General features: G+C 39.5%; 1 protein-coding gene across 2 annotated transcripts in view; it reads right to left on the bottom strand.

The window, feature by feature from the left end:
• The window catches only part of ADARB2 (adenosine deaminase RNA specific B2 (inactive)), a 320,892-nt gene that overhangs the window by 238,114 nt on the left and 57,222 nt on the right, over positions 1 to 25,556 (bottom strand). Inside the window, exon 4 of one of the 2 annotated variants that reach the window (XM_086741922.1) lies at positions 11,916 to 11,925. The exons of the other annotated variant lie outside the window; for it this stretch is intronic. Coding sequence (XP_086598048.1) covers positions 11,916 to 11,925 — 10 coding nt within the window. The remainder of the gene's footprint in view (positions 1 to 11,915; positions 11,926 to 25,556) is intronic. 2 annotated transcript variants of the gene reach the window in all.

Below are 25,556 nucleotides of genomic sequence, written 5' to 3' on the forward strand. Positions count from 1 at the left end.
AGAGAGAGTTTTCTGAAACTGGAATCCAGCTGAAGGAGTGAAACATAGAGTGAATAAAAAAACAAGTGATCGTAGGTGCTGAGATTAGCAGCTAAATTCTGCGACTGGTGGACGACTTTGTTTTGGACTTAATTAACTATGAGTGGAAGGCATTTAGCACTTACAGAAATGGACCCATAAGTCAGGTGAAATCTGGGACAACTTCACTAAGGCCGCCCTAGAAAGAGTAGGTCATGTAAAGTAAACTCACAAGAGCTCTGAAATCAATGGACTCTTGTGGTTTTATGCAATCATACCAATTTAGTATGGTGTGCTGGTTTTGTGTGGCAGAAGGGGCTACAGTGGCAGCTTCTGTGAGAAGCTGGCAGAATTTTCCCTTTGTCCGGTGGCCTTAGCCGAGCCTAAGGCAGATCCATCCCTGGGCAGGGCCAAGCTAATTGGTAACAATGACAATGTCTCTGTGAGAATATATTTAAGAAGCAGAAAATAAAAAAAAAAAGCAGCAGCATGAGTGGGGACACACAGGGGGAGGCACAAGCCTTGTGGGCCTTGCGGCCCTCACCCTCTGACCTCCCGCTGGGCGGCCGACTGGGCCCAACTTGGCCCAGCACAGCTGCAAGAAGTGGAGAGGAGATGTGAAGGGAACCTGAGAGGCATCTGCCTGCCTGTTGCAAAGAATTTTTCTTGTGAGAGGAACGGCTGCAGTCACAAAGGTCAGTGAAGAAGGAGGGGGAGGAGTAAAGTTTCTCCTGACAAGATTCCCCTATTGCAATTTATATACACTAATCAAGTCATTTATGCAACACTTGTTTGTTTGTTTCACCCCCCCCCCTATTATTTCTGCAGTGGTCCAAAACACTATATCTAGCTCAGCAAATGTTTCAGCTGCTGGTCAGTGGGTGGTGAGAGACCATTCGGAGCAGCATATGCTCTGCCCTCGTGTTCACAACCGGCCGCTGTCAGAGACACAGGGCTGAGCTCCACGTACATCTGCTGCGAGCCACAGGGCCACTCTTAGGTTTTTACAATAAAAACAATATTCACACATCTCTGAGTCTCTTTTCATTCACAAGACTGATGTTTCTACTGTATATGCCCCCTTTTAACCTACAAAACTTGCTGGAGTTCTCCTCTGTACTCTGGACATTAGAAGATTTGTTTAATTATTACTGTGAAAAGCTACTTGCTAAGACTTGCACACCTGAGACTACAGACACTCCTTCTGCTATTGCAAGTGAGTATTCCCCATTGGGACGAGTGTTTGTGGCTTGGCCTTGGTGAGCCCGAGGCCGTCAGTTCTTGTGTTGCTCTCGACCCACAGCAGACAGATGTGAGTGCTGAGTGCTACAGAAACTGCTAAATACTTTGACTTCCAGTTTCATTCAGTTACCATTTGGGATAAGGGTAAAATGTGTTCTTAATCTGTCCAAACTATTTTGCACAATCCTGATAACCAAAAAATATGAAAATTAATTAATAGCTTATTTTGTCCACTTGGTTCATTTTCACATGCTTCATTAATGAAATATCTTTAGGCTTCCTATCCACAGCAGGCATCAGGAGATAAATGAAAGTACTAAAATGAATGAACAAGGGGCTTGTTCAAAAGAGTTCACTCTTGTTAAAAGTTAGCTGAGCAAGAAAGCAAGGAGAATAAATGGAACAAAGACCTGATAGAAAGCAAATCACACCCCATCTGTTCTTGCACCTTACAAACTGGTGCTAGGCTTCCAATCACAGGTAATCTTTTATTTATATTACTCCTCTAGACAGTCTCCATTACATCTTCTGGTAGGAAACATAGAAGAGAAATTCAAAGCACAATAAGAATGAATAGGAGAGATACTTGAATGGGTTTTTAGTCAGCTGAAAGCTGACATGCCCCACTTTGCTATGGGAAAAACAATCTTAGAGACAGCAACCTTCGAGCCCCAGTGACACTAGTATTTCAGGAGCTGCCGAGTCCACTCAAGCTTGTGCTGTGCTTTCCCCCTGCTTGTGGACACCAGTCACAGCAGCATCTCTGAGATGGGTGCTCCCAGGTGTATTTTTTACCAGCTGGACTGTGATGCTAAAAGTTGCAGCTCAAATGAAGCCTGGATAATTTACTGTCACACAGATACATGCTTTAGTGTTGCGCTTTGTGCGTTCCTCTGGTACAACATTACATGTTTGTCAGCTAGGTATCTCACCTTTCAGACTCTGCTACCCAGGACTCACAGTGGCTATAAAAAGGTGGAATAAAGTCAGGGTGAACCCATTATGCCAAAATAATTTTCAGGAATGAGGAGAACATTCAGTGCTGTAGTGACCACTCCAGTTAATAAAAAAACTGCGACAGAAAACCTATTTGACAGATTAGATCAATACTATCTTAAGATTCTTTTGGTCCTTAAATGAAGCCAGCATTACATAATATGTACCTCTATAGACGCAATTCTATACAGGAGAAATATGACCTCTCTTTCCTTTAAATCAAAATAATCATGCAATGACTTTTTCAAAGCTCAGTCTTATTAGACAGGAGCAACACAAGAGTCACAGCTACTATATTTTCTGTGTCTATCTAGAAGAGTTTTATGAAATTCATCTGTCTGAACAAGAAAATTTTGACATTGGGGTCTCAGAAATGTAAGTCATTGTCAGACGCTACTGTCATCTTTTCAATATAATTGTAATTTATCTAGGAATCTTTACATGACCGTATTGATACTTACAGTAGTCTGCAGACTGGTGGAATAACATTGCTTTTCTCAGCTTTTCATAGGTGCTTCTCTATGGTGTAAGTGATGACAGTCAGGAGACAGTATATCCCTGAAAGATCTTGCCTAAAGGACAGCATTTTGATGGAGCAAGGAGGCGAGACGAGACACCTTTTTTTCAATTGTCTTCCTTCAGCTTCTAATTTGTTAAAGGAAAAATGCCAATATTCTTCAAAAGTTCCAAGATAATTTCTTCCTATTTTAAAACCAGCTACATGACACTTCAAAGGAGTGCTCTAAAGCTGATAACCTGGCAGGAAATGACAGCAGAGAACTAATGAGATGCATTTTTTTTTTTTTAACAATGAGGTGGAATTCACCATTGTTAGGGGATTTATGCAACAGTTCAATCCCATCTCATCAGACAGACTAATCCTTTCTGCTCACTTTCCATCAAAGTGGAAGAAAAGGTACATTTTCTTAAGCATGTCCCAAACTGCACAGGGAACAACTAGCTGGTCAGTAGAACAGGGAACAGAGAAAATGTATTTGGATCTAATGCACTTGGTGCTACTATAATAATAAGATTTTAATATGTCAATAAATTATAAACACGCTTACATAATTATAACCACTTTAAAATAATGCTAGGTTGCATTCAAAATCAATAATTACTAAATATTAAGATTTGACCTTCATGATGACCATGTCCATCTATGTATGATGTATTTCTTTAAGAGCATCATGCTTTTAATGCTATGATGTACAAACACGAGTCTTTCACAAGATTCAAATTAGAAGTCAGAAAGATCTTTGTCTAAAAAATATCCATTAAATGGTCCTGCTGCTATCTAACACATATTAACCTGCACGACAGGTGTTGTACAACCTGTGCAACCTGTGTAACAGTGAAGCTATGTTAGCATATACAGACCACTTAGGTTTGCAAAGAAAATAATATTACAGAGACAAGCAATGGCCCAGACTTCTGGGAGGATGCACTTAAAGTAGTTTCAGTGTGAACTACCAGAATAAATATCTTAGCTATGTTGCAATGTCTAGCTCTAAATATCCATGTCATGTTCTATGCCAGGACAATTTGTAAATCTATAAAGAAAATCAAGACATGCTACATATACATAGTCCAGATTTTTTTTTAATATGTATATGGGTAAACTCTCTTATTTTTCTAAAGATCTTTTATCTCAATATTTAAAAAAAAAATACTTTCTTCATTGGCACCAGGATGGAATTTTGGAATCTTTTTTTAGTCCCTAAATAAACACTGTAGTCTGTTCACTTTGCTTCTAGTTAGCTTTATTTGCAACTAGTGTAATATCTAGAGTTTTTAATGAGAAATTGTGTGAGCTTATAATGCTCTTTAAAAAAAATCTTTCCTTCATAGTCATGTTTACAGAACTTTAACATAAGCAATAAAAAAACATGCAACTTTTGCTTTGTTAACTACATTTGCAATTTCAAAATTGACTGTGGCTCTTACTTTTCACTGGGATACATTTTCAGGAAAAAAGTCCAAATCTTTTCCATGAATACAGAAATCAGCCCTTAAAGAATCTGTGTGATTTTAAAGGATGCGTGGAAAAAAAAAAACCTCTACAAAGTCTAGTAGTGATATTAGTTATACAACAATATCATTAAATACCACCATACATCCAGTAGAAAGACTTCTGTAGTATCCTTGAAAGTATCCAACCACATAAAGAAGGGTTGTTACTTTGACACACTACCCATTAATTAATCTCAGCTGTTATTTTGAGGAATAGCACACTGACATTGCCACCAAGCTGACAGAGAGCAGTACATGTAAGAACCAAAGAACCATCATATGTGTTAGTACTGTGTTTTTCCCCTCTCCAAAAAAAGAATAAGTTGTTGAGTTTAATGCAAAATAGTGTGTTAATTTCGACAAAGTACTTTCACTAGGATACCTAGAAAAATCACTGCTTTAAATCTCTATTCACAGAGCAACAACATAAAAATCCTTCAACACAAAAAGCCATGGGAATAGGGCTCCCTCAGAGGTGAGAAGAAAAGACAAGGCTGAGAAGTTGTTCTCAGCCAACACACACTTCTTCAAAAACTTTACTGTAGAGAAGAGGTTAAACTCTCCCCTTCAAGGTGTCTGCTCAACATGCCTAGTTCAGGCAGGGCCAACAAACAACGTTCTGTAGCGTCATTATGGGAAACTCACTCCTGAGCAGTTCAGCCTCTCAGTAGTCATGACCCTGCCAGTCTAGTCCTCCCTCTTGGGTGCAAAGAACTTGCTCCGTCATTTCACGATTACTTTATCGGGAGACATCCAAAGCCAGTGCCCCTGCCCTGCCACCATCGGGCCTGGGTGGCTTGGGTCTCCCTCTCACCACGGAGAAAGGACGAGGGGCTGTGCCTTCCAGTGGGGCAGGACATCGCCTTTCACCTCACACAGCAGAGTCCGCGTTGCCCCGGTCGGACTGGAACAGAGCGTGAGCAATGATGGGAGCATCCACCCCATCACTTTAGCTTGGATGGTGCTTGGTGGCTGCCTGTGCTGCCATCCTCCCACCATGGGGAGGTGAAAGCACAGCAAATTATTTTATTAACAGTCCTCCCAAATGGGCCTACAAAAGCAGCATGACATCTTTCTTTAATAAATGTGTTACACTTCTAGAAAAAAAACTAGTTTTCTCCAGTCAAACTAGATTAATTTTCCTTTAAAGCTGTTTTAGTTTGCTCAAGGCATCTTAAGTACCCTGTATAAATGAATCAGGAATGACAGTTTCTCCAGTAAGGGGATAGGTGACCATGTTCTTTTCTTGTACAGTATATACTTTCTGAGAACAAAGAATAAAAGCCAGCATGTTATCTGTATGCGTGTTATTTAAATGGCTCTCTCCCCTTGCTTTGTGAGAGTTTAACATTCCCAGTGATGTGTGGAGAAAGACTTTGAAACATAAAAATGGGACTTCAGATAACATAAAATTACTTCTCAGCAAAGAATGCACACATCTCCTGGTCTATAGATGTGCTAAGCAAAGCACAGTGGAATTTTACAAACAAATTTACAGCATGTCAAAAGCTTCAGCGAGAAAGCAGATTGAGCGATGCTTTGTAATAATGGTACCTGCCTCAGAGTGCTCCAGCGCAGCCCACCTGTGCTGCAGGACATCTACTGCTGCACAGGGATACAAATCTTAACATCTTAAATCAGACAGGGACTTCTTTGTTCAACAAAATTTTCTTGTTACAATTACTTGCTGTACTTTTGAAATTCTATGACCTTTTTATGTCTTTGAGAGAGACACAGCAATTACACTCGACTTCAGAAGACCCAAAAGGGTGGAATCTTTTTCCTACGCAAATGCATTTTCTTCTTACCTTAAAATATTAAATAAATACTTAGTCTTAATTAAAAACTTATTTAAGTTTGGACTGCATGGGATAAAGTATCCCCCATGTCTCCTCTTCTGATGCACAATAAAGCGCACGATAGGCTCTCAGCAAACCTTACAGCATCTACAAGACAAGCTAATAACATGTCCAGACCTCCAGGGCTGATGGGCGTCCCCCAGGACGGGGGCATGCAAGAAGCAGCACACAAGGCAATGACAGGAGAATCGCTGCGGTGTGCTGTGAGGCTGGGACCATGTAAATCGAGTTATCAGGCCGGCTCTGGGCTGGCAAACAATTTTCAATTTTATTCCTTTCAAAGCAAGTGAAGGAGAACAGCTTCTGCTAAGAGCTAAACAAACTTCTGGGAAGTATTTATGTACCCGGTCTGAAGTTTACCAGCCCCTGTTCTAATCAAGGGATTTGGATTTCATGTGGCTGATGCTTTAGTTATGGAGTTACTTATTGCAGAAAGCCGTTGCCTTGGTAGCTGGATGACCCAGGGGGTTAATAAAGCGAATTTTCACCCCAGAGATCTGTGATTCATGCCTGGCTTAACAGACAAAGTAAATGAGTTTGGTGGGATCTTAAACTAGCCCACAGACTCACTGTAAAATGCCAGCATAATTTCAAATGAATTTACTATAGCTGAGATTTTCAATTCATAGGAGAGCTAAGACTGGAATAATAGGGTTATGTTTCAGGGCAGGATGAGAGGCCATTAAGTAATCCTAGTATATTATTAAGTAATGTAAGTTTAAATACATGTGCATAAAATGTCTGGAATTAAATTTAAAAAATAATTTAATTCCATTACGAGTTTAACTTTTGACCAAATAGTCACAAGGAAAAAGTGAAACAGCCTTTCCCATACAGCGTTGAAGAGAGTGTTACTTCAGCACGTATGCCATGACAGTGTACAGCTCTCTAGGAATGACAGTATCTCTCATGGAAATACAGTGTTTCAGAAGTGTCGGAAGCAGTTGTCTTTAGAATTAGTCCTATAAAGATAATTAACTCATTCATGTCAAGATATGACATGTTTTTTAAATATTTATGTCACCAACAGTCCTTAAATGCTTGTCTCCTCAGGAGGCTAAAGACTGAAAACTCGCTGTTGCTGTTGCTAAAAGGCAGACAGCTGCCTGGTAGCATTGTCCCACAGATTTACCACCTTCCGAGGGAAGTGTGTATCTTAGTCTCAGGTTAGTTAGCTCACTCAGCATTGTGCATCATGTCAGAAGCAAAAAATATAGAAACAACCTTTTATAGATAAATTTAAGACGTAATCCCAGAGCAATGTCGATATCCTGACATAAACCATGTTTTTGCCTCTTCTGGGGGAAGTGCATCACCAACACTTTTCATTTGTCTTTCTGTTCACCAAAGGGGCAGAAGCGAGACTGGAGCATGTTGTGGCTCTGCCCACAGCTCCAGCTAGATCCCAAGCTGATGTAAATCAGCGTCATTCTGCTGTGTCCTTTAGTTTCCAGATGAGGATCTGAATCTTTACTTATTGCCTTGGTCAGTGAGAAGCGGAGTCCAGAGCTGTCAGAGGGCTATCACTGGGTAAGTATATCAAGAAATCCAACAGACTGTAGTACATTTTCTCTTTATAAAGTGTAAACAGCCCCCATGTTTATGGATGACAGCAGTACTGGGAAGGGGTGAGAGGGAGAGATGTGGGGAGTGACAAATAGACTGTAAATTAAAATTAACTGCATCAGAAACTTGAAGGAAAGATACAAGTTGGGTGCTGTGTATAGAAAATATCTTATTGCAGTCAAGCCTGACCCTGTTCCTTGAAAAGCATTTCTCTGATTTGTTCAGGTCACAAGTGGGATGGAAATGAGCCTCCGCACTGCTTCTTCACACATCCGGATTTAATAGACTTTTTTCCACTGATAAAAGACCACTAATGAGTTCATTTTCAAGCTATTAAATTGGCTAGAATAGCTAGTTCTGCTGATGATTGCACAGAGACCTGACGGTCACAGTGGGTTTTGTCTTTGGCTGTTAACCATTTGCTGTCCCAGTGTTGTAATACAAATATTTAAGAAGAAAAGGAAGGGAAATCAAGCACAAGAAAGGTTGCCCTATCCTGCCCACTGTCCCTCTCCAACCCTTCCTTTGTTCTCTTTCCATTTTGTGACTCCATGTGTTTCCCAGATGCGTGTGAACACAAATACTTCCCTCACAGATAGCTCTGGTCTCAGCAATACCTTGTGTGATCCAAACAATTAGAAGCACAGTCACAATTTGAGTTTGGTTCTGGATGAGAGCATAAGTCATATTTTGCTTTGCTCATTGAAATGTTTTACTTCAGAGTATGACAGTTCCTTCCTAGATTTTACATTCATTTTTTTTCTGGGCTGGAGTCTGTGCCCTTATGAAACACATACATGGGATGCCCAGCATTACACAATGCTCCCTGAAATCTTAAGAGAACAACTTACTTCTTTAGCTGTACAAATTAATGCAATTAAGGAATCACTAGGTGATTTCTCTTTTGGTTTAGATACACATCACTTGCACTATCATGCAATCTATCAGTCTTTTACAGGCAAATGATGGCCTGCATAGCTGCGCAGTGCTGTAAACTCTGCCCATCTCAGTGCTTGGGGGAGGCAGGGGCAGGTTGCTCCAGATATTGTTGACAGCACCCTCTCTTTCTGTTCAATTAATCTTTTAATGCAGTTGTGTAAAATACATTAGAAATGGATTTGACCTCAACCTTTAATATGCACGGGACTATGGATGTAGCACCACGGAAAATTATTTGCATACTAGCCTTTCAACCTGTATCTGTATTCACCACCCCTTCCCCTTTACCTCTGCCTTGCCTTAACTCAGCATTGCTTTTGGACAGACACCACCGGAGAGAGACACCCACAACAGCATAAGCCCTCGAAAACATGCTCAGACCTAGACACAGCAAAGAACATGCCTGACATGGGTCTGAAATATTGGAAAGTTGTATGTGGCACTTACTTACTATGAGTTAAGGTTTTGGTTTTGTCCTTTGCCACCTAGCCCAGGAAGGGGAGAGGGGAGGCTGCCTTTGAGCACTGCCTTTTCACATCCCTGCAAGCTGTTTCAGGCCTGATGACTGCAGACTGTATTACAAGTATTAAACAAGAGAAAACACCAAGCAGTTAAGATCAAAGACTGTGCAGCAGTCTTACAGGGCTGAGCACACATTCATCCTCTCTCATGGCTTTGTAAATCACAAGTTGCAGGTTTCTTCCCTGTACTCCACCAAGTCTCTGCCCATACCACAGGCTCTTATCACATTATGAACACAGGTCTGCCAGTTTTTCCATCTTGCTGGGACCTGCAGAAGGTTCGCCTGCTTATTTGTCCCTATGCTTACCTTCTAACCTCCTGCTGTATTCAAACCTCTCATTTTTCAGTTCTCCACAATCTGTTTCTTGGAACCACCCTTAATGAGATAGAGTTTGTAAGAGGCAGGGAAATGTAACATTAGATTCCTTTTAATATAATCTAAAGTTGAGGATTTATGCATTTGTGAATTTTATACTCATTGAATATTTCTTTCAAGCTTAACTGATGTTTTCAAAGACAATCAATCTGCCTTTCCAAAGATACATCCCTTGTTTAACTTCAAAGGGAACATAAAGAAAAGGTATGTTGTCACACAAACATTCATGTGTCCTTCCCTCATTCTTTACTGACTTAATTAAGTTAATATCCCTTTTCTTTTGCTGCCTTTTCCCTCTATGGCTTCTAGACAATCTTTTGACCACTTTTACCATTACCAGAGTGCAGATAGTGCACTGCTTATTAATTACAGCTCCTTTCAGGCTAAGTTTGGTAATGCCTAAAATAAAATAAAGAAATAATAATTTCAGTCACCAAAATACAGCTCTGGCTTCCAAATCTTCACATTGTTATGTGGGGATAGTGTCTTGGGGACTTAAGGGCAAAAGGCTGGTGTGGCACTGCACCAGACATTCTGAGTGTTTAAAGGAGTCCCAGGTCACAAGCTGGGAGCGCAGCCTGCAGTTGTTTGATTGCTCCAGCTGCTGCATGCGCATAACAAGGGCAAAGAGTGAATGAAATCCCTTGTCTTCTGCACTCATAAGCAGCTAAAGATCTCAGTTTGCTTTTAAAGAGAATTTCTGGATTAATGTTTCAGAGAAATATCTTATTTGTGTTTTATTTTCTAATGTCTCTTTGGTTGAGACTGGCGTCCATAAGACACTGCAGATCTTTGTTGGGAGGCACTAGAAGTGGGTCCATCATGACATTGTGATTTCAGTCCAAATGTTTTACCGATTGTACTGGGACTGTAACACCAACAATGTGGAAAACCTCTCCTTACTGCTTACGTGCCATGCCTGCCCTGTAGCACCAGTCTGAGGAGAAATAGAAGGCACCAAAGAAGGGCAAAAGGCAGAGACATCACATAACATTTCAGGTATGGGTCATGGGTCAATAAGGAACAGATTAACAGACATCTTTGGAGAGAAACATCAAAATATATTAAAAGCTAAGATATCCCAACATTTGTCTTCACCAGATTTGCTCTCAAAGATGGGTGTACCAAATGTTGATTGATCATACAGTAAGAGCCTAACCAGTAAGTCAGAATCTACACTTAAAATGGGAAACTTTAGATGCTTTTTCTTGTTTGGTTGTTTTTTTTCTTTGCCTGGCTGCAGCCACACACTGAGTCTATGTACAATATCCCTTGCAAGTGGACTGCAATTGATCACCTCATCCAGAATGGAGCTGCCACATGAGCGATGTGTCACTGTCATGAACTGTTTGTTTGGCTGTACACAATCACTCTGCCTGCAGAGCAGTGACAACCTGCAGCCCTCTCCACGGTACAGTGGAAGTGTTTAAAATCAGCCTTTTGTAAATTCAAATCTTCACTCAGAGATCCAATTCATTCTGTTAAAAGCATCAGAAGGTGATTTTCCCCCTATCTTAACAGAAAAATGACTTATCTCTTCAAAGATGTCAATCCAATCCTAGAGTATCTCTTGTTGGAACAAAGTTGTGCAAGTTTAAATTTATCTTCAGGAAAAAAAATCTCATCTTGTAAATATTTGTAACTGCATCTCAAGAGAATGCTTTTGATGCTCAGTACCTGGTCATCACCAAGATGATGACCTTATTATGAACATGGCAAAATGAAGCCACAGAACTTTAAATGTAATTATGCTCATGACACCGTTTCATATATGTTAAAATTTTGTGATGCCTGCTTTCAAACAACAAAAATCTGCTGATATTTCTATTCAATTAAATCCTGTTTTCTATGTGATGACATAAGTTACTCATTGATAATCAGCTGAAACTGAAATTTACCTTAGAATATGTTGGCACAGGAACAACTTCTTTCTTTTCAAAGAAAGGGAAAAAGGCCTCTGAACCAAAACCATGTATTTTTGGACTGTATTTAAGAAGTTTCAGCAGGCAAGAAAAAATGGTGATTGGAAGAAAAGATGGCTGCAAACTGGAGAGCTAGGAAAAAAAGTGAGTAAAAAATCAAAATGTACTACATTTTCCTAATTTCTCCATGCTCACACAAAGACTCTACTTCTGAAGAACCTTTGTCAAACATATTGAAGCATCCATTTAATTCCCTACAAATGATAATTTTCTAAGTTATGCAGGCTCACTTCACAAAAGTGCTTCTGTGACCTACTTACTCAAAACGCAAAGCAGGGCCCTCAGCCCATTTCACTTGCAAGCTGATGGATTTGTGGCTAGATGGAGCGCTGTGCTCTGCTGGGCTGGGGGTTCCTGCTGTGTGAAAGCAGTTACAGGAGAAGGCCTAGATCACACTGGAACAGACAGCAACCTGAGTCTTTTAGAGGTGAGCCCTGAGTACTACAATATTTTACAGCGAAACCCAGTCATGGGGCAAGCACTATTCAACAGAGCTAAAACATGTTGCTGCTTCTGTAAGGCTTATGAAAAGCACCAGTTTGATAAAGCAAGGCTTTTTATCAGAGAATATGTTACAGACAGAGGACAGTGCAAGCGGTGCTCAGGTAAATGACACTGAATGAGCTTTTAAAGTTGACTAAAATTTATTGCAATTCGATATGGACACTTCCAAAGTGAATTAAGCTAAATCCAATTAAGACCACTTTGATTTGAATAAGGGATTTACACCATATGATTTAACAATCCAGTTTAAATTAACATTTTTAGGTAACTTGGATTCAAATTTTGTAGCATATGTTGTATAGGCAAAACATAAAGCCTAGTTCTAGCAGTGCACTGTAGCAATGAAATCTGTAACAGGTGAGGAAGATTTCTGTCTCCATGACAATATTGCTTAGGTTTTCTGACTAAATATGAAATGGTATTTAGTACCATTTTTAGCAATTAAATGTAAGAGATGCTATTTAAGAGCTGAGATTTAGGAACTGAGTCTCACCTTATTGTAGAGGTCAAGAAGTATGGCCAAGTGTTGTAGACATCAAACTCTGACCACCAAATTGCAGGCAAGGTAAAATTCAAGAAAGAAAAGGGAAAGGTCAATGAAAGCAATGACCAAGAAAGGTATCATTACCAAAGCAGGGTGGCTCTTGCAACCAGCCTCAGCTATTCTGAGACAGACAAAAACCTCGTCACCAAGAAGCCATCAATACACATCACACTAACAGTCCTGTCTGGCAGCCCCAATTCCCAACCGTTGTGTTACAGGTTAATAATTCATCTCCTCTCACCAGTCAGATTGTACCTTGACTCTAAGCCAATTCATAACAACTGTTATTATAAAATCACAAAAATCTCAGGTTAATCTAATCTTTAAGAAGATAGATAGCCCAAGTGCTGATGCAAAATTTTCTCTTTTCCTCTGGACTTTTCAAGGTTTCACAGCTCCTTTTGGACATACGGGTGCTGCTGAACAATAACTGAGCTGGATTGTTCCTAATGCACAACAGGGCATGATTATTTTTAAAAAGGAAACACAAGAAAACCTTAGAAATTTCATTTGCATGTAATCAGCATCCATCTCCTGCAAATGCAATGCCCAGTCAACCAGAAGAAAAATGACTTTTAAAAGCAGGTGTTCTTTCTAATTATTGTTGATTTGAGCAAGTTATTAACACTTACGTCCACCCAGGTTTACAGTAATGTAGCATTGTTTGTCTATCAGTAAACATCTGATTGAGAACAGTATATTTTGGTTTAGTCCTCAAAACTGGAGTTTAGCAAGAAATAGTTCAAATTAGCTAGTCCTGCTCTTATATGAATAGCACTTTATACCTTAACGTACAAAGCTAATAACCAAGATAAGGGTGAAACCCAGCCTGCTCTGCTGCTGCAGCATGGAGGAAGGTACCACATGAACAGAACAGCAGTGGTTAAACATGCACAGAGAGCACCGATATATTCAAGTAGTTTATTTCTCCAGGCTTACAAATTTGATTACCATGGAGTACAAAGCTATTAAAAGTATGACCTTTCTATACTGTACAACATGGCAAAAAGCCAAATAATAACTTTGTTTGACTTGGGTAGTATGATAGAGTGCCTATTCAGTTGGAAATAAAATGACTTTTCCTTACAGAAAATTATGCCTGGAAGACTTAATGTCGATCATGAACATAACACACATACAGAGTCATTAATTCAGACTCATGGCAGCCACTCTTATAGAAATAAGGGGACAATGTTTCTAGGTGTAGCACACAATGATGTAAAATTCTGCTGCTTGCTTGGCATTTGCTCTGTGGTGGAGAGAAGTGAAATTAGTACTGACAGAAAATAAACAGATTTCATAACTAGTATGTCACTGATACTTTGCAACTGCTTGTCTTGAACAACCACTTCTCTTTTTATACTTTTTGATATGCAAACAAGGAAAAAATATCAATCCTATGTTGATGTTAAATAGGTAGATGTTGATTTGATAAAATATCTCATTAGTGCTTCCACTAATACCAATGGCAAAACGAACAGATTTCAGACCAGTTAGGAGTAAAATAAAAAAGATACATATGAAAGAAAAAAAAGCCTGGATAATCCTCCTGTTCTCAGGAGTGTTGCACCGAATTCTAGCTTTAGAAAAAGAACAAAGAAGATAGAAAATGGTAGGTGATAGGGAAGAAAATTATCCTTTCAGCTTCCAGGTATCTTTGGCTTTAAAGATGTCTTCTACTTTAATCAGACTAGAATGGCAAATGACAAATACCATCCTTGGAAAAAAAAAAATACAATCCTGCATAGTTAAAATTTTTCCCTTACTCAAAACACAATGATTAATTATTTTGCTAACGTATATTGGTTTTGTTTATTATTTATTTATTTACAGAAGCACTGGAAATATTTCAAAATACTATTTTTCTGGGAAAACAAAATAATATATTTTGGTTTCCCAGCTGCTTAACTGAAACACTCCTGTCCATTTCACTTACAAGCAGAAAATGAACTTGTGGAGACAACTCCAGAAAGTCAACCAAGGAACCATGGCTCCAGTCTTATCCACTGCTTAGTTTTTATTCTGCTTCTGCACTTATTGTCATATGGTACTTTCTCCGCAAACTCTGTAGACTTTGTAATTATCACCCATGCTCGAAGTTTTATGTCTTATCTAAAAAATTGAATTTCCAGTGTGTTGCATTTTTCTACTTAGCTGTGGAAATCAGGCACAAGGGAATCACACTTTTGTTAAAGCAAGGTATTAGGAGAGCAATGTCCTTCTATCACTCTCCAAAGCACTATGGAGTAATGGCTTAAAAGTGAGATGACAATGAAAAAGAATCCCAGTACTCCTTACAGAGTGAAATATTGTCAATCACATTTCTTGTTTTGTTTTCCTGACTTTTGTTATGAAATACCTTCAGGACATAGAAGTTACCTCAGAAAGTTAGACAAAAGTTGCATATCATATAATACCCTATTGAAAACAACTGCCCATATTGTATGCTCCGGTTCTGAGGAAATTCAGCTGAGGAATAGTCTGGCCACATGGGAATTTTCCTTCCCATTCCCTCAGTTTAATACTACTTTTTGCCTAAAACCCAGAAACTTACATCCTTTCCAGTTTAGGAACACTCATTTCACGTCCTCCAAAATGAATAAAAATCACATTACTTCTGTGGAGGTCTTTGCTTTTGTCTGAAGTATCAGGCCAGGTATGGAATCCAATTAAGCCTTCATCTTAGGCAACATTTCATGTCCATATGCTCCACAGGCTTACTATGAACTCTGAAAAGGAGTGTATGGCAGCAATAAGAAAGAGGGATCTGACTCTGTAGCTGTGCTTTCAGTGCTTATCCGCACAAATGGAGTTTTGAGAGACCAGCTTCAGAGTCAGTCCTGAAGACCCCTTCCACCATAACAACAATCATTATTCACTCTTTTGGACCCATTATCTTCTAAGAAATATTTTGTTGCTGTGTTTTTGCTTGCAGCTCCTTGAAGATGATTTGCTTTCATCAGCAGACTTTCACTCCTGGATTGGCTGGTGACCAATAAGGACCAGTAAGGTTCAAGCAGTTCACTTCCCATATTCAGTGAAACATTTAAGAGTCTACCGTGTACACGACTTTTAATCAGCCTGCCAATGACCACACTTTCCATGAGCCAGATGCTTTGACTATCAGTGGAGTTATTCCTTCACATTCAATTCAACACAGAGCAGACAGATAAGTACTTTTCTTTTGAACACAGAGGAGATACGGTGGTCTTTCCGCCAGGAATTCCTTGAGGACTAGGAACGCATCCTTCAGTTTAAAAATCACTATTGCCTCCTGTTTCCTTTCTTGGGGATTAGGTGAGACTGCAAGTTGTGTTTTAATTGAGTTTGGAGAGATACAGTTCTGAATATTGAAATCCTCTTTACTCAGCCATGAAGAGTTTTGGGTCTGACTGAAAGTGTGCTGCAACACGCCAAACTCCTGTGCCCTTTTCCTTGCTCTGAACTCACTTCAGCGTTAAGAGCCTAGTCACTTGTCAAGTGCCAAACAGGTATTACAGTGTATTGATCAAGTGGAACATGATGGCAGGAACAACAGAGAAGGAAAAGATTGAAAGCAATTTTATATGAATTATGAAGCTGCCAGTATGCATGCAGCGCTGATCATGATTTCTTAGCATAAGCAAAGCTGAGCAATGAAAGGTTGTTTTTACACTGCGTAAAGGTATCCTGTACCAAAACACTGGTGCTTATTTGCCTCTTTTGGACTGTGGATATATATTGCCTCTTGTCTTGTCTGCTGGAAAGATTAGAGGCAGGAACTGCTCCTGCTTCTCCATGATACTGCCTTCCTAGGAGAATACCAGCCACTAACTGCATAATGGAGTGATAGGAAACATATTAAGAAACACAAGTCTCAAAGCATTCCTTCTGCTTTCTTCTGCTTATGGTGAAGAGATACTCTTAATACATACATTGGGAAAGATCGAGAGGGGACCTCATCAGTGCTTCATAATAACTGAGTATAAATCCAAAGCTCTATGGGTAGTATCCATGATTAATTGCATTCACTCGACATTAGACTCTGTCATTATCAGCTACTTGCTGCTCAGCACTTGCTATGCTGTTAATTATTGTTGTGTGGCTCTAAGGGATGTTTTCAAAACATTTCAAATTCTACTACTGTAACAGCACAGTGAAGAAATCAATAAGCTGCCATTTAGCAGACGAAAGACAAACAGATACTTTTATTAAGATGTTTTGAATAGTTTTGCTTTATCTGAGACCAGATAAGCTATCACTGATAATAAAGGTGCTTCCAAGACAGCACTGACATTTGGCATCGTATCTAGACTTCACGGAAACTCTTTTTTTTTCATCCACCCACACATAGAGCAATACCCTCTAGCACATAAGGCAAGTGAGAAGATTAAAAGGGTTGCGTTCAGATCCCAAGTTTTTTGGAATGAATATTTTAATAAAAGTTTTGTTAGCATATCCCTCATGACTTAGAAAAAAAACCCACCCCACACTATTTTTTTTTTGTATTATTATTAAGGAGATGGGCACAGTACTAATGATCTTTTCATAGGAGAGAAAATACTATGTTACCAAACTAGAAAAAAAAGGGGCTGCCTGCTGATACAAGGTCTGCCACTCTGAATTATGCTACTACTTCAAAGTTAACATTATAATGAAGTTATAATGTTATAAATAACAAAAATAGATGCAATGGTTTATTTTCTGCTGATGTTCTTCTGTTTATAATGGTCAGTCTTCAAAGTTTTAACCATGGTGCATGACTGCACATGGTGCAATGTGTGCAACAGCGGTAATGGGCTGCTATGCCCTGTAGTAATCTGTATCATTAATTACCTCTGACAATCCTAACAATGGAAAGAGTCTAAAAATGAGAAAAATATTTTTAAAAATCCTTTTAAATTTACTTCTCCTAAAATTTTCCAAAACAAGATTTTCCTTTAATTCTAATCTGCAAGAAATGTTGAAATACGCTCTCTTGTGATTCAGAATTAAACCAATTTCTGACATGTCGACATTTCTGGAGTTAGGACCTTTATTTAAACTAAAAGTGGAACAGACCCAATACCTGAAAGAAATAGACTCCATGTTGAGATTACTGGAATACATACTTCGGGTGTGGGAGAGCAGGAAGAGCCAAGACTGTAATATGTGGGATGCACAAAATCTGAGTTACTGGTGCCTGCCCATCCTGGGATGCCATCACTGGATTCTTCTGACCACAAAATGCATCCTGGACCAGGGAATCTGTCATGATCAATTTTACAGCCCCATTGGCCTCTTTCTAGAAAAACACTTTAGAGCCTTTCAGTCAGCTTGGATTTCTTAGGTGTAAGGGAATACATTGGGTGCCGTTAGCTACCAAATCACCGTCAAAAGTGATGGAGCTTTTAAGTGTTTCATTTTTATTCCTTGGGTTTTGATCTATAAAACTCCAGTCAATTCCACAGGGAAGAGCTACAACTAGACCTAAAGAGCAAATAAATAAAGTGCATAAATGATCCATTTAATGAAATAAATAAATCAATTCCTGCTATCAACTAATGCTATTATGTAAACGAGATGTAGTGCCTGAGACCGTCTGCATACGCATCCCTGTGCCTATACAATGAGATTACACATACAAGGGACGTGTACCTACATGTAGAGGAGCCTAAAGCAGTCCAGAGGCAGCAGTTTTACAAGCCAACATTTGTGGAACAGAAATCTGGATTATGCATGTCTGAACCATCAGCGAGATAGCAAAATTGCATGTCGATTACCATCCTCTTGAGAAATGGGAGAATGTGCTAGGGAGAGAACAAGAGAAGAGTGTGCCAGAGGACAAATGTTTAATATATTTTCTCTGTATTAGCATCAACAATGTGCTGCCTCAGAGGAAGTCACGGTTAAAGACTATCCACTAACCTGATGCAAAGTTCAATAAAATATTAGTATAAATAGGATAAAAAATTACCTTCATATCTTACAGGAAGGCTTCCCACTCCAACGTCTCCTATTGCTTTGCTGGGCTAATTTCAGTCTTGCTTTGCGCTGTTCATGAAAAACCAATTATGTGACAGAAAAAGTGAGAGATCTAGGAGGCATCCACCTCTGAGCCCAGCAACACCACTGGCTGAAAATTGATGCCAGAAGAGTTCTAAATGGGAATAAAGTACAAATTTGCAACAGTGAGGGTGACTAACCACTGGAAAAAAATTATTAAAGGAAGTGGTGGGTTTTCTTCTCTTTGTATCTCTTCCAAGTGACCGTGGAGGCCTTGCTGGAAAGCATGCTTTGGTTAAGCACAAATTACAGAGCTCAACAGAGTCAACAAGCTCTAATAGTTCATAATAGACTGGTCAGACTGGACAAAATAATTATCCCCCTGGATTTAATTTTCATGAATTTGCTAGCACAAGGAAGCTACCAACTCTGCCGGGAAGAAGATGAAGACAAAAAGCTTCCTTTCCTGAATTTGAGATTGCCAGCTGTGTAATATTTGGCAGATTTACCCCCAAACAAATGAGAGAAATGTAAAATGTTATGAAAAGAGACACTTGCTTGTTTTACTCTTAAAGCATAAAATCATATTATCAACATACTTTATTATTTGCACTTGAATTTCAGCTATTATGGATATTTCTATTTAAGCATTACCTCAGCCACCGAAACTGTAATAGAACTAGGGCAAAATGACACAGCCTAAAAGGAGACTGTAGTTAGGTATCCTGTTATTCTACCTCATTTAGCACCTATAAAATTGATAAAATATTAATAGAAATGACACATTTACTTCTTCTCTGCTAGGAAATAGGTGATGAAGAGCTAGTGAAGAAGCTAAGTACTGTGAGGTATTGGTGATGGATCCTCATATACACAGCTGAGCTTTAGGCAAGTTGTGTCCCAGGAGGGAAATTATGTTTTGGAACAAAATCAAGCCCCAAGTGTTTGACTATGTTTCCTTCACAGAGATTTTAAGCAAGACACCAATCATTACACATCTCTACCTGTAAACAGGACGGCTCTTACGTTTTCAAAGCCTGCTATACTGGCTTTCAAGCAAATAGCTCTCATTTCTCTTTCTCTGTTTAGATCTGAGAGATTAATTAAGCTCATCTACAGTTGATTAATGCAGGTAGGAAGCCTGTGGCTTCCTCCAATTACATTCAGATGATGTGGTACTACTAGATATATTTATTTGGCTCTCAAGAAATATATCTGTAAGAGTGATCTAGGCAATTGTCGTGTCAGATTAAAATACATTATAAAGTCATTAGTGAACCAAACCAGCAGCACATTCTGCATAGCCATCTGGAAAAGAAGATGTTATGGAACAGATCAACATCTCTTCTCAGTATGAGAAGGAACCTCAGTTCAAATATATATGCTTGTGCTTCACTAATAGCTGCTCAGTTATTTTATTACTGTGGAAGCAAGGAGATGCTAAGCTACGGAGAAGGGACGTGCTAGCAAACAAACTTTATTACAAAGCAAACTCTATGGCCTGCTCCTCACCAGGGGTAAAATTGTAGACTTATTGGTACCATAGTGGTGCCCCAGATGAAACCATCGCTCATGAATATCATCTTTGCATCTCTGATAGTTTCATCTGCTGAAGAATGGATCTACTGGTTTTACTGAGTAAAATCCCAGCATAAGAAATATGTTAAAAAATAAGAGTAGACAAGTCAGGTATTGGAGGGGATGGTCTCAAACATATAAAATGCATCTTACAACTCTGCCAAGACAAGACAGAGAATTCATAAAACAAGAATGCCTTGATCCTAAAAAATGGTCCTTTCTTTATGGAGCACATATGGAAATCAAAACAAAACAGGAAAGTTGCCCAGCTTGAGAAAAATGGATCCCTTTTAATGTTTTCCTTTGCTACCTATAAACCCCAGTGCAAAAACTCCACCGAAGTGAGAATTGGGACTGGAGGCTCCTGATTAGGGGGGGATGCAGCTCCAGAGCTATAGAGCTGAGCTTGGAGAATGAGAACAAATACATGTCATTGCACTGCTCATCAACAATTCAAGCTACCTACACTGATGAATTCAGCGTTTCCTGAATTCAAGAGCACCACTCCCACAGGTTTCTATACTACCTGGACTTTACTGTGAGCTTCTTACTGTGTCCAAAGGAAACACGACTGGAGTAAATCACACTCAGGCAGTAACAGGACAGTACCCGTTTGCACAGAGCACTCCTCAGTGTGGCCTTTCCTCAATCACAGCTGTAGTTTCTCCCACTCAGAAGAGGACAAAGAACAGGAAGGTCACACAGAGCATCAGCTCCTCTCTCTGTTAAATCTTAGGCTCTGTAATATCCTTTGATTATGTCTCTATTAAGTCACACAAAGAAACACTGGCTAAAGCACCAAAAGCTAGGCATAGGTTTAAAACTACATGAAAGAAACATGATAATAATATGGCAAAATATTACATGAACATGTGTTGTCAAATTCGGACTTGCCCTAAATGCCTTGATTTTCCACTTTTCTTTTTCCAATGCATGTGAACCCAGACTCCCAAACTCCTGCATCTCCCAGCTGGATTTGTCAAAGAACAGCTACACATATATTAACAGTTACAGCCATGCTTAAGTACCATGCTTAATTGCACCTCGCAATTATATACTACACAGTATAAACAGGCACAATCTGTACATCCAGGATATCTCCTCAATTCATTTATATTCAATCCAGTACCTGGGATTAATTCTGTGCCTATTTTATCAATTTCAATGGGATTATTCTTTTTTTTTTGCGTCAAAGACCTAGGTGTTACCACTGCTGTTGCCAGTTCAATTTTTCTAATTGATATGGTTTTACTGAACCCATTTAATTGAATTCATTTCATTAAAAGTGGAACTGATAGTGATATATGGAAATAATATAGTTTAAATAAATGAGCAAATATTCACCACTTTTATTCAACTCAATATGGCTTTTCAGTGAAATCAGTAGTCACTTCTCAAAACAAATGCATTTTAATTCCTTCTGATTTATTTCTCCTCCTACCACTTCTTTGTCACAGTTGGATGCATTTAAGTAAACCAATTGGTATTTATAGAAGCCAATTTTCATTTAAATCCTTGAAAGATAGTTTAAATATTTTTTTAGTACCCACTGCACATTAACCGCAACTAACACATTTCTGAAATGCAGCAGGCTTGCTACTGATAATACTACAGGATTTTATTTTAATAGTATTCTTGTTTCCTTCTTCCTCCTAGTAATTTAGGCAGATCAAATCTGTAAGGAAGACAGATTGGCTTAAGGTTTATATTCTAACTTAAAACTCCACATATGTTCACATACACTCCCTCACAATATCCCAAAGTTGGTTCTTTCCTTTCTGTGGTACTACTGGACTCCATTGATCCAGGCATCTCTCATAACGGCAGCCAGAGCTCAGGGCTCACTAAAATGATCCTCAGTGACGACCCAGATGTAGGCAGCAACTCTGCTCAGAAATACTGAGTTTACTTAACACATCCAGCAATGTTTGATTTATAGTAACAACAGGACAGCAACTTCAGGAGTTCAGGATTCAAGTCAGGGATGGTGCCACCTTCCTAAGAGTTAACAGGTCAGCATAGATCAAAATACATTCTGTGCTACTACAGAAGTACTAAAATGCAGTGCTTAGGTAAGAAGTGCCACTTTAAAACCTAAATAGCCACAAGGCTTTCTTGAAAGTTTGGACTGAAGATAATTACTCACAGCATGCAGTGCCACACTGTTCTGAACGGTGCACTGGTGTTTGAGTACCAAGCTGTTCAGGACAGCTCGGTTGTCCCTACGAGGTGATCCAATACTTGCTGCCTAACTATTTGGGTTTTCTATGAAAGTAACTTCTTTATAAGATGTCAGAAATTTTAAGTTACTGGCAACTGTACTTAAAAACTGGCTGTAGCGGAGTTCCCTGTGTATGATTTCCAAGTGGTGCACAGGTTTTCACCTATAATTTGGTGCATAATCAGAACAGGACACATACTTTCCCCTGATATCACAGTTGCTTTTCAAAGCATCCTACATACATTCTTTTTATTCATCTCTTATTGCTTTTTAACACTGCTTTATTACCAATAGTTGCACATCAATCCCACACATATGAAAGCAGCTACTGTCCTGTGATGTTTCTATGGAAATTGGTTTCATTATCTCTTTGCACAGCAGGAATACACACATTAATGACACTTGCTGTCAAATATTTGAAACAGGTTATGAAGGATTCCAGAATTCACCTTATTTCCATGACTCAGTTACAAGATTTTGCTGCTTGTAGCACTAGGGACTTAATAACATTTTTGGTACATATGAACAATAGATGTCCTCCTCCTTCTCTTTAGCAATTAGGAAGTCAGCCTCATCTCTTCCAGGATTTCATATGAAGAGATAATCCTCCTTGAAGTGTATGTACAGCTGCTATTATTTTTATTTATTATTATAGCAAACTTTCATATGATAAACAAGGAACACCTCCAGTAGAGACAGATAACCTTCCCGCAGTTTCTTTTGGTTCAGCTGCCAGAGTTGCTACAGTCTATATACACACTATGGAAATATGCTGGATGAATCTCAGCTTTGCTAATGTTCAAGGTGATTTACAATTAGAAGTCCAAATCCTTAGAGCTCCTCTGTTCTTCTGACTTTCACTATCACAGGGAAGTTCCCTGACCTCCTGACACTTTTTTACTCTCTGAAGCCACCTAGAAACCAGCCAAAGATATATACTGATTTTATGGCTTTACCTAGAAGGTGATTTCCATATGGATTAGCCTGTGTGTCTTTATTCAGGTGGAGGAAAAACTCAAGTGGAAGGCTAACAGGACCTGTGAGGATCCCTTCCTTAATTTTCACATTGTTCTGCTTCAGCTTCCTCCGCTCTTTTGACTTAAAGATTAAACCAGAAACCCAGAAATGGGCAAAGTCTTCATTTCCCTCTTGCTGTGCCTGAGATGTTGCCATCTCTTCTAACCTGCTGGCCAGGTGGGTCATCCACGGGCAGTGGTGACTTTCTGACTCCCCCAAACATCAGATGTATTTTCCTGGGGTGACATTAGGTTTGTATATTTCCTTGTAAAAAATACAGTTAAGGTATGCCAGTCTTTGCCAATATTTTTTTTTTTCCTACCTACTAATGAAAAATGCCTGTATTCCCTGATAACAAGCCGTCAAGGAGCATGTTCTAAGTGTACTTGGCCACTGCTGGCTCGAAGGAGCAAGGGACTGCTGCAGAGCACAGAACAGTATCCAACAGAAACAGCTCCATGCAGACAGAATTAGCATCCTGTTCTTCATAGCTGAGAAGCAGGGAAGGGAGAATAGATGAAACGCACAGGGAAGGCTCAATTTATAAAAAAAAGTGAAGGGTCATAAAATGTTCCCCCGTGTCCTTCCACAAAGAAATTATTTCAAATACCAAATTCCCTCACAGCTTGTAAAACCTTTACAAGTACTCCAGTGTCTCTGCAGCCAAGTGCTGAGTGATGTGCCCATATATCAGGTACCAAGGTCAGCAGATGAAAGAACTGGGCTGGAGGACACCTGTAGATCATATTGACCCCACAGGTGAGAATCTGCTCTCCTGACTTCAGGCACCGGAGGCCAAACCTGCAACCTCACAAACAACCTGAGCATTGTCTTGTACTTTCATAAATGTATCAAATTTCCATGTTTATGCATCTTAATGAGATACTTCACTAAAATGTGAAGTTAATGATTTATTAGTTTAAATAATTTACTTTACAATTGAATTAACATGCCAGCCGTGTTGCACACTCTATAAGGGAAGCAAATCCTTTTAAAGTGCCTCAGTAATCTAATTAGCATGTACCTTCTCTTTATGCTATGTTTCAGTAGTTACTATATCTGCCTGGACCTTGAAGTATCTCTCCCTTTGGTTAGATGAGGAGAAACTGGTTAATTCAGGTGTGCAAGAAAGGGAAGGTGTTTAGGAAGCAGCTCTGTTTCATGCTTTGATAAAAAGCTCAGCTAAGGTTTCAAATGAGCATACATGACTAGAGTTGATTTTGAAGCTCACAGCTTTAAAGGAGATACAGGATTGTATGGTAATAATGGGTATTAAATTACCTTCTCTCCAGCAGTATGTATCATTTGGAGTCAGGTCATAAACAGGGTAAGGGAATCTCAGTTTTCTGCTCCTTGCTATACAGGCACTTCGAAACAACAGAAGATTCTTCACAAGTCTCATTAGCTGCTATTGCCATTCTCAAAGGACTATGTTAAACTTGAAGCTAAACAGAAAAAATGAACAGATTTCTAATAATTTATAATGGCAAGACTGATGCAGAAACTACATTGCAACATAGGAAAGCAGCTTATAAAATAACAAAAAAGGAAATGTTTTGGAAAGTATTATAATATTCTGTGTTCTGGTTTAGCCCCTCTCAGGAGCAGACTACGCAGTCTCTCTCTCACTTCCTTCACCCTCCACGGGAACAGGGAGAGATAATAGAAGAAAAAAGGCGCAAGATTTGAGATGAGGACACAGAGAGATCCTTAAAGTTACTGTTATGGGCAAAACAGAGTCGACTTGTGGAAAACTATTTGTTTATTATTAAAACCAAAGCAGGATAATGAAAAAGAGAACAAGGTAACTTCCTCTCGCCCCTCCCTCTTCTCAGGCTTAACATTATCTCTACCTCCTTCCCCCCTCCCTGAGAGGCACACTGGGGAAGAGGGAATGGAGGTTATGGTCAGTTCATCACACACAGCTCCTTCTTCCTTGGGGGAAAACCTCCTCACATTCCTCCCCTGCTCCAGTGTGGGATCCCTCCCACGGGCTATATTCCTTTGTGAACTGCTCCAGCACGGATTGTTTTTCCACGGAGTGCAGTCCCTTTGGAACCGGCTGCCCCAGTGCAGGCCCTCTATGGGCCACAGCCTCCTTCAGGCATCCGCCTGCCCCAGCGTGGGGTCCTCCCTGGGCTAAAGGTGGATCTCCGCTCCTCCATGGGCCTCCATGGGCTGCAGGGGCACAGCCGGCCTCACCATGGGCTGCACC

Source organism: Chlamydotis macqueenii, chromosome 2, assembly GCF_036417535.1.
Source record: "Chlamydotis macqueenii isolate bChlMac1 chromosome 2, bChlMac1.mat, whole genome shotgun sequence".
Classification (NCBI taxonomy): domain Eukaryota; kingdom Metazoa; phylum Chordata; class Aves; order Otidiformes; family Otididae; genus Chlamydotis; species Chlamydotis macqueenii.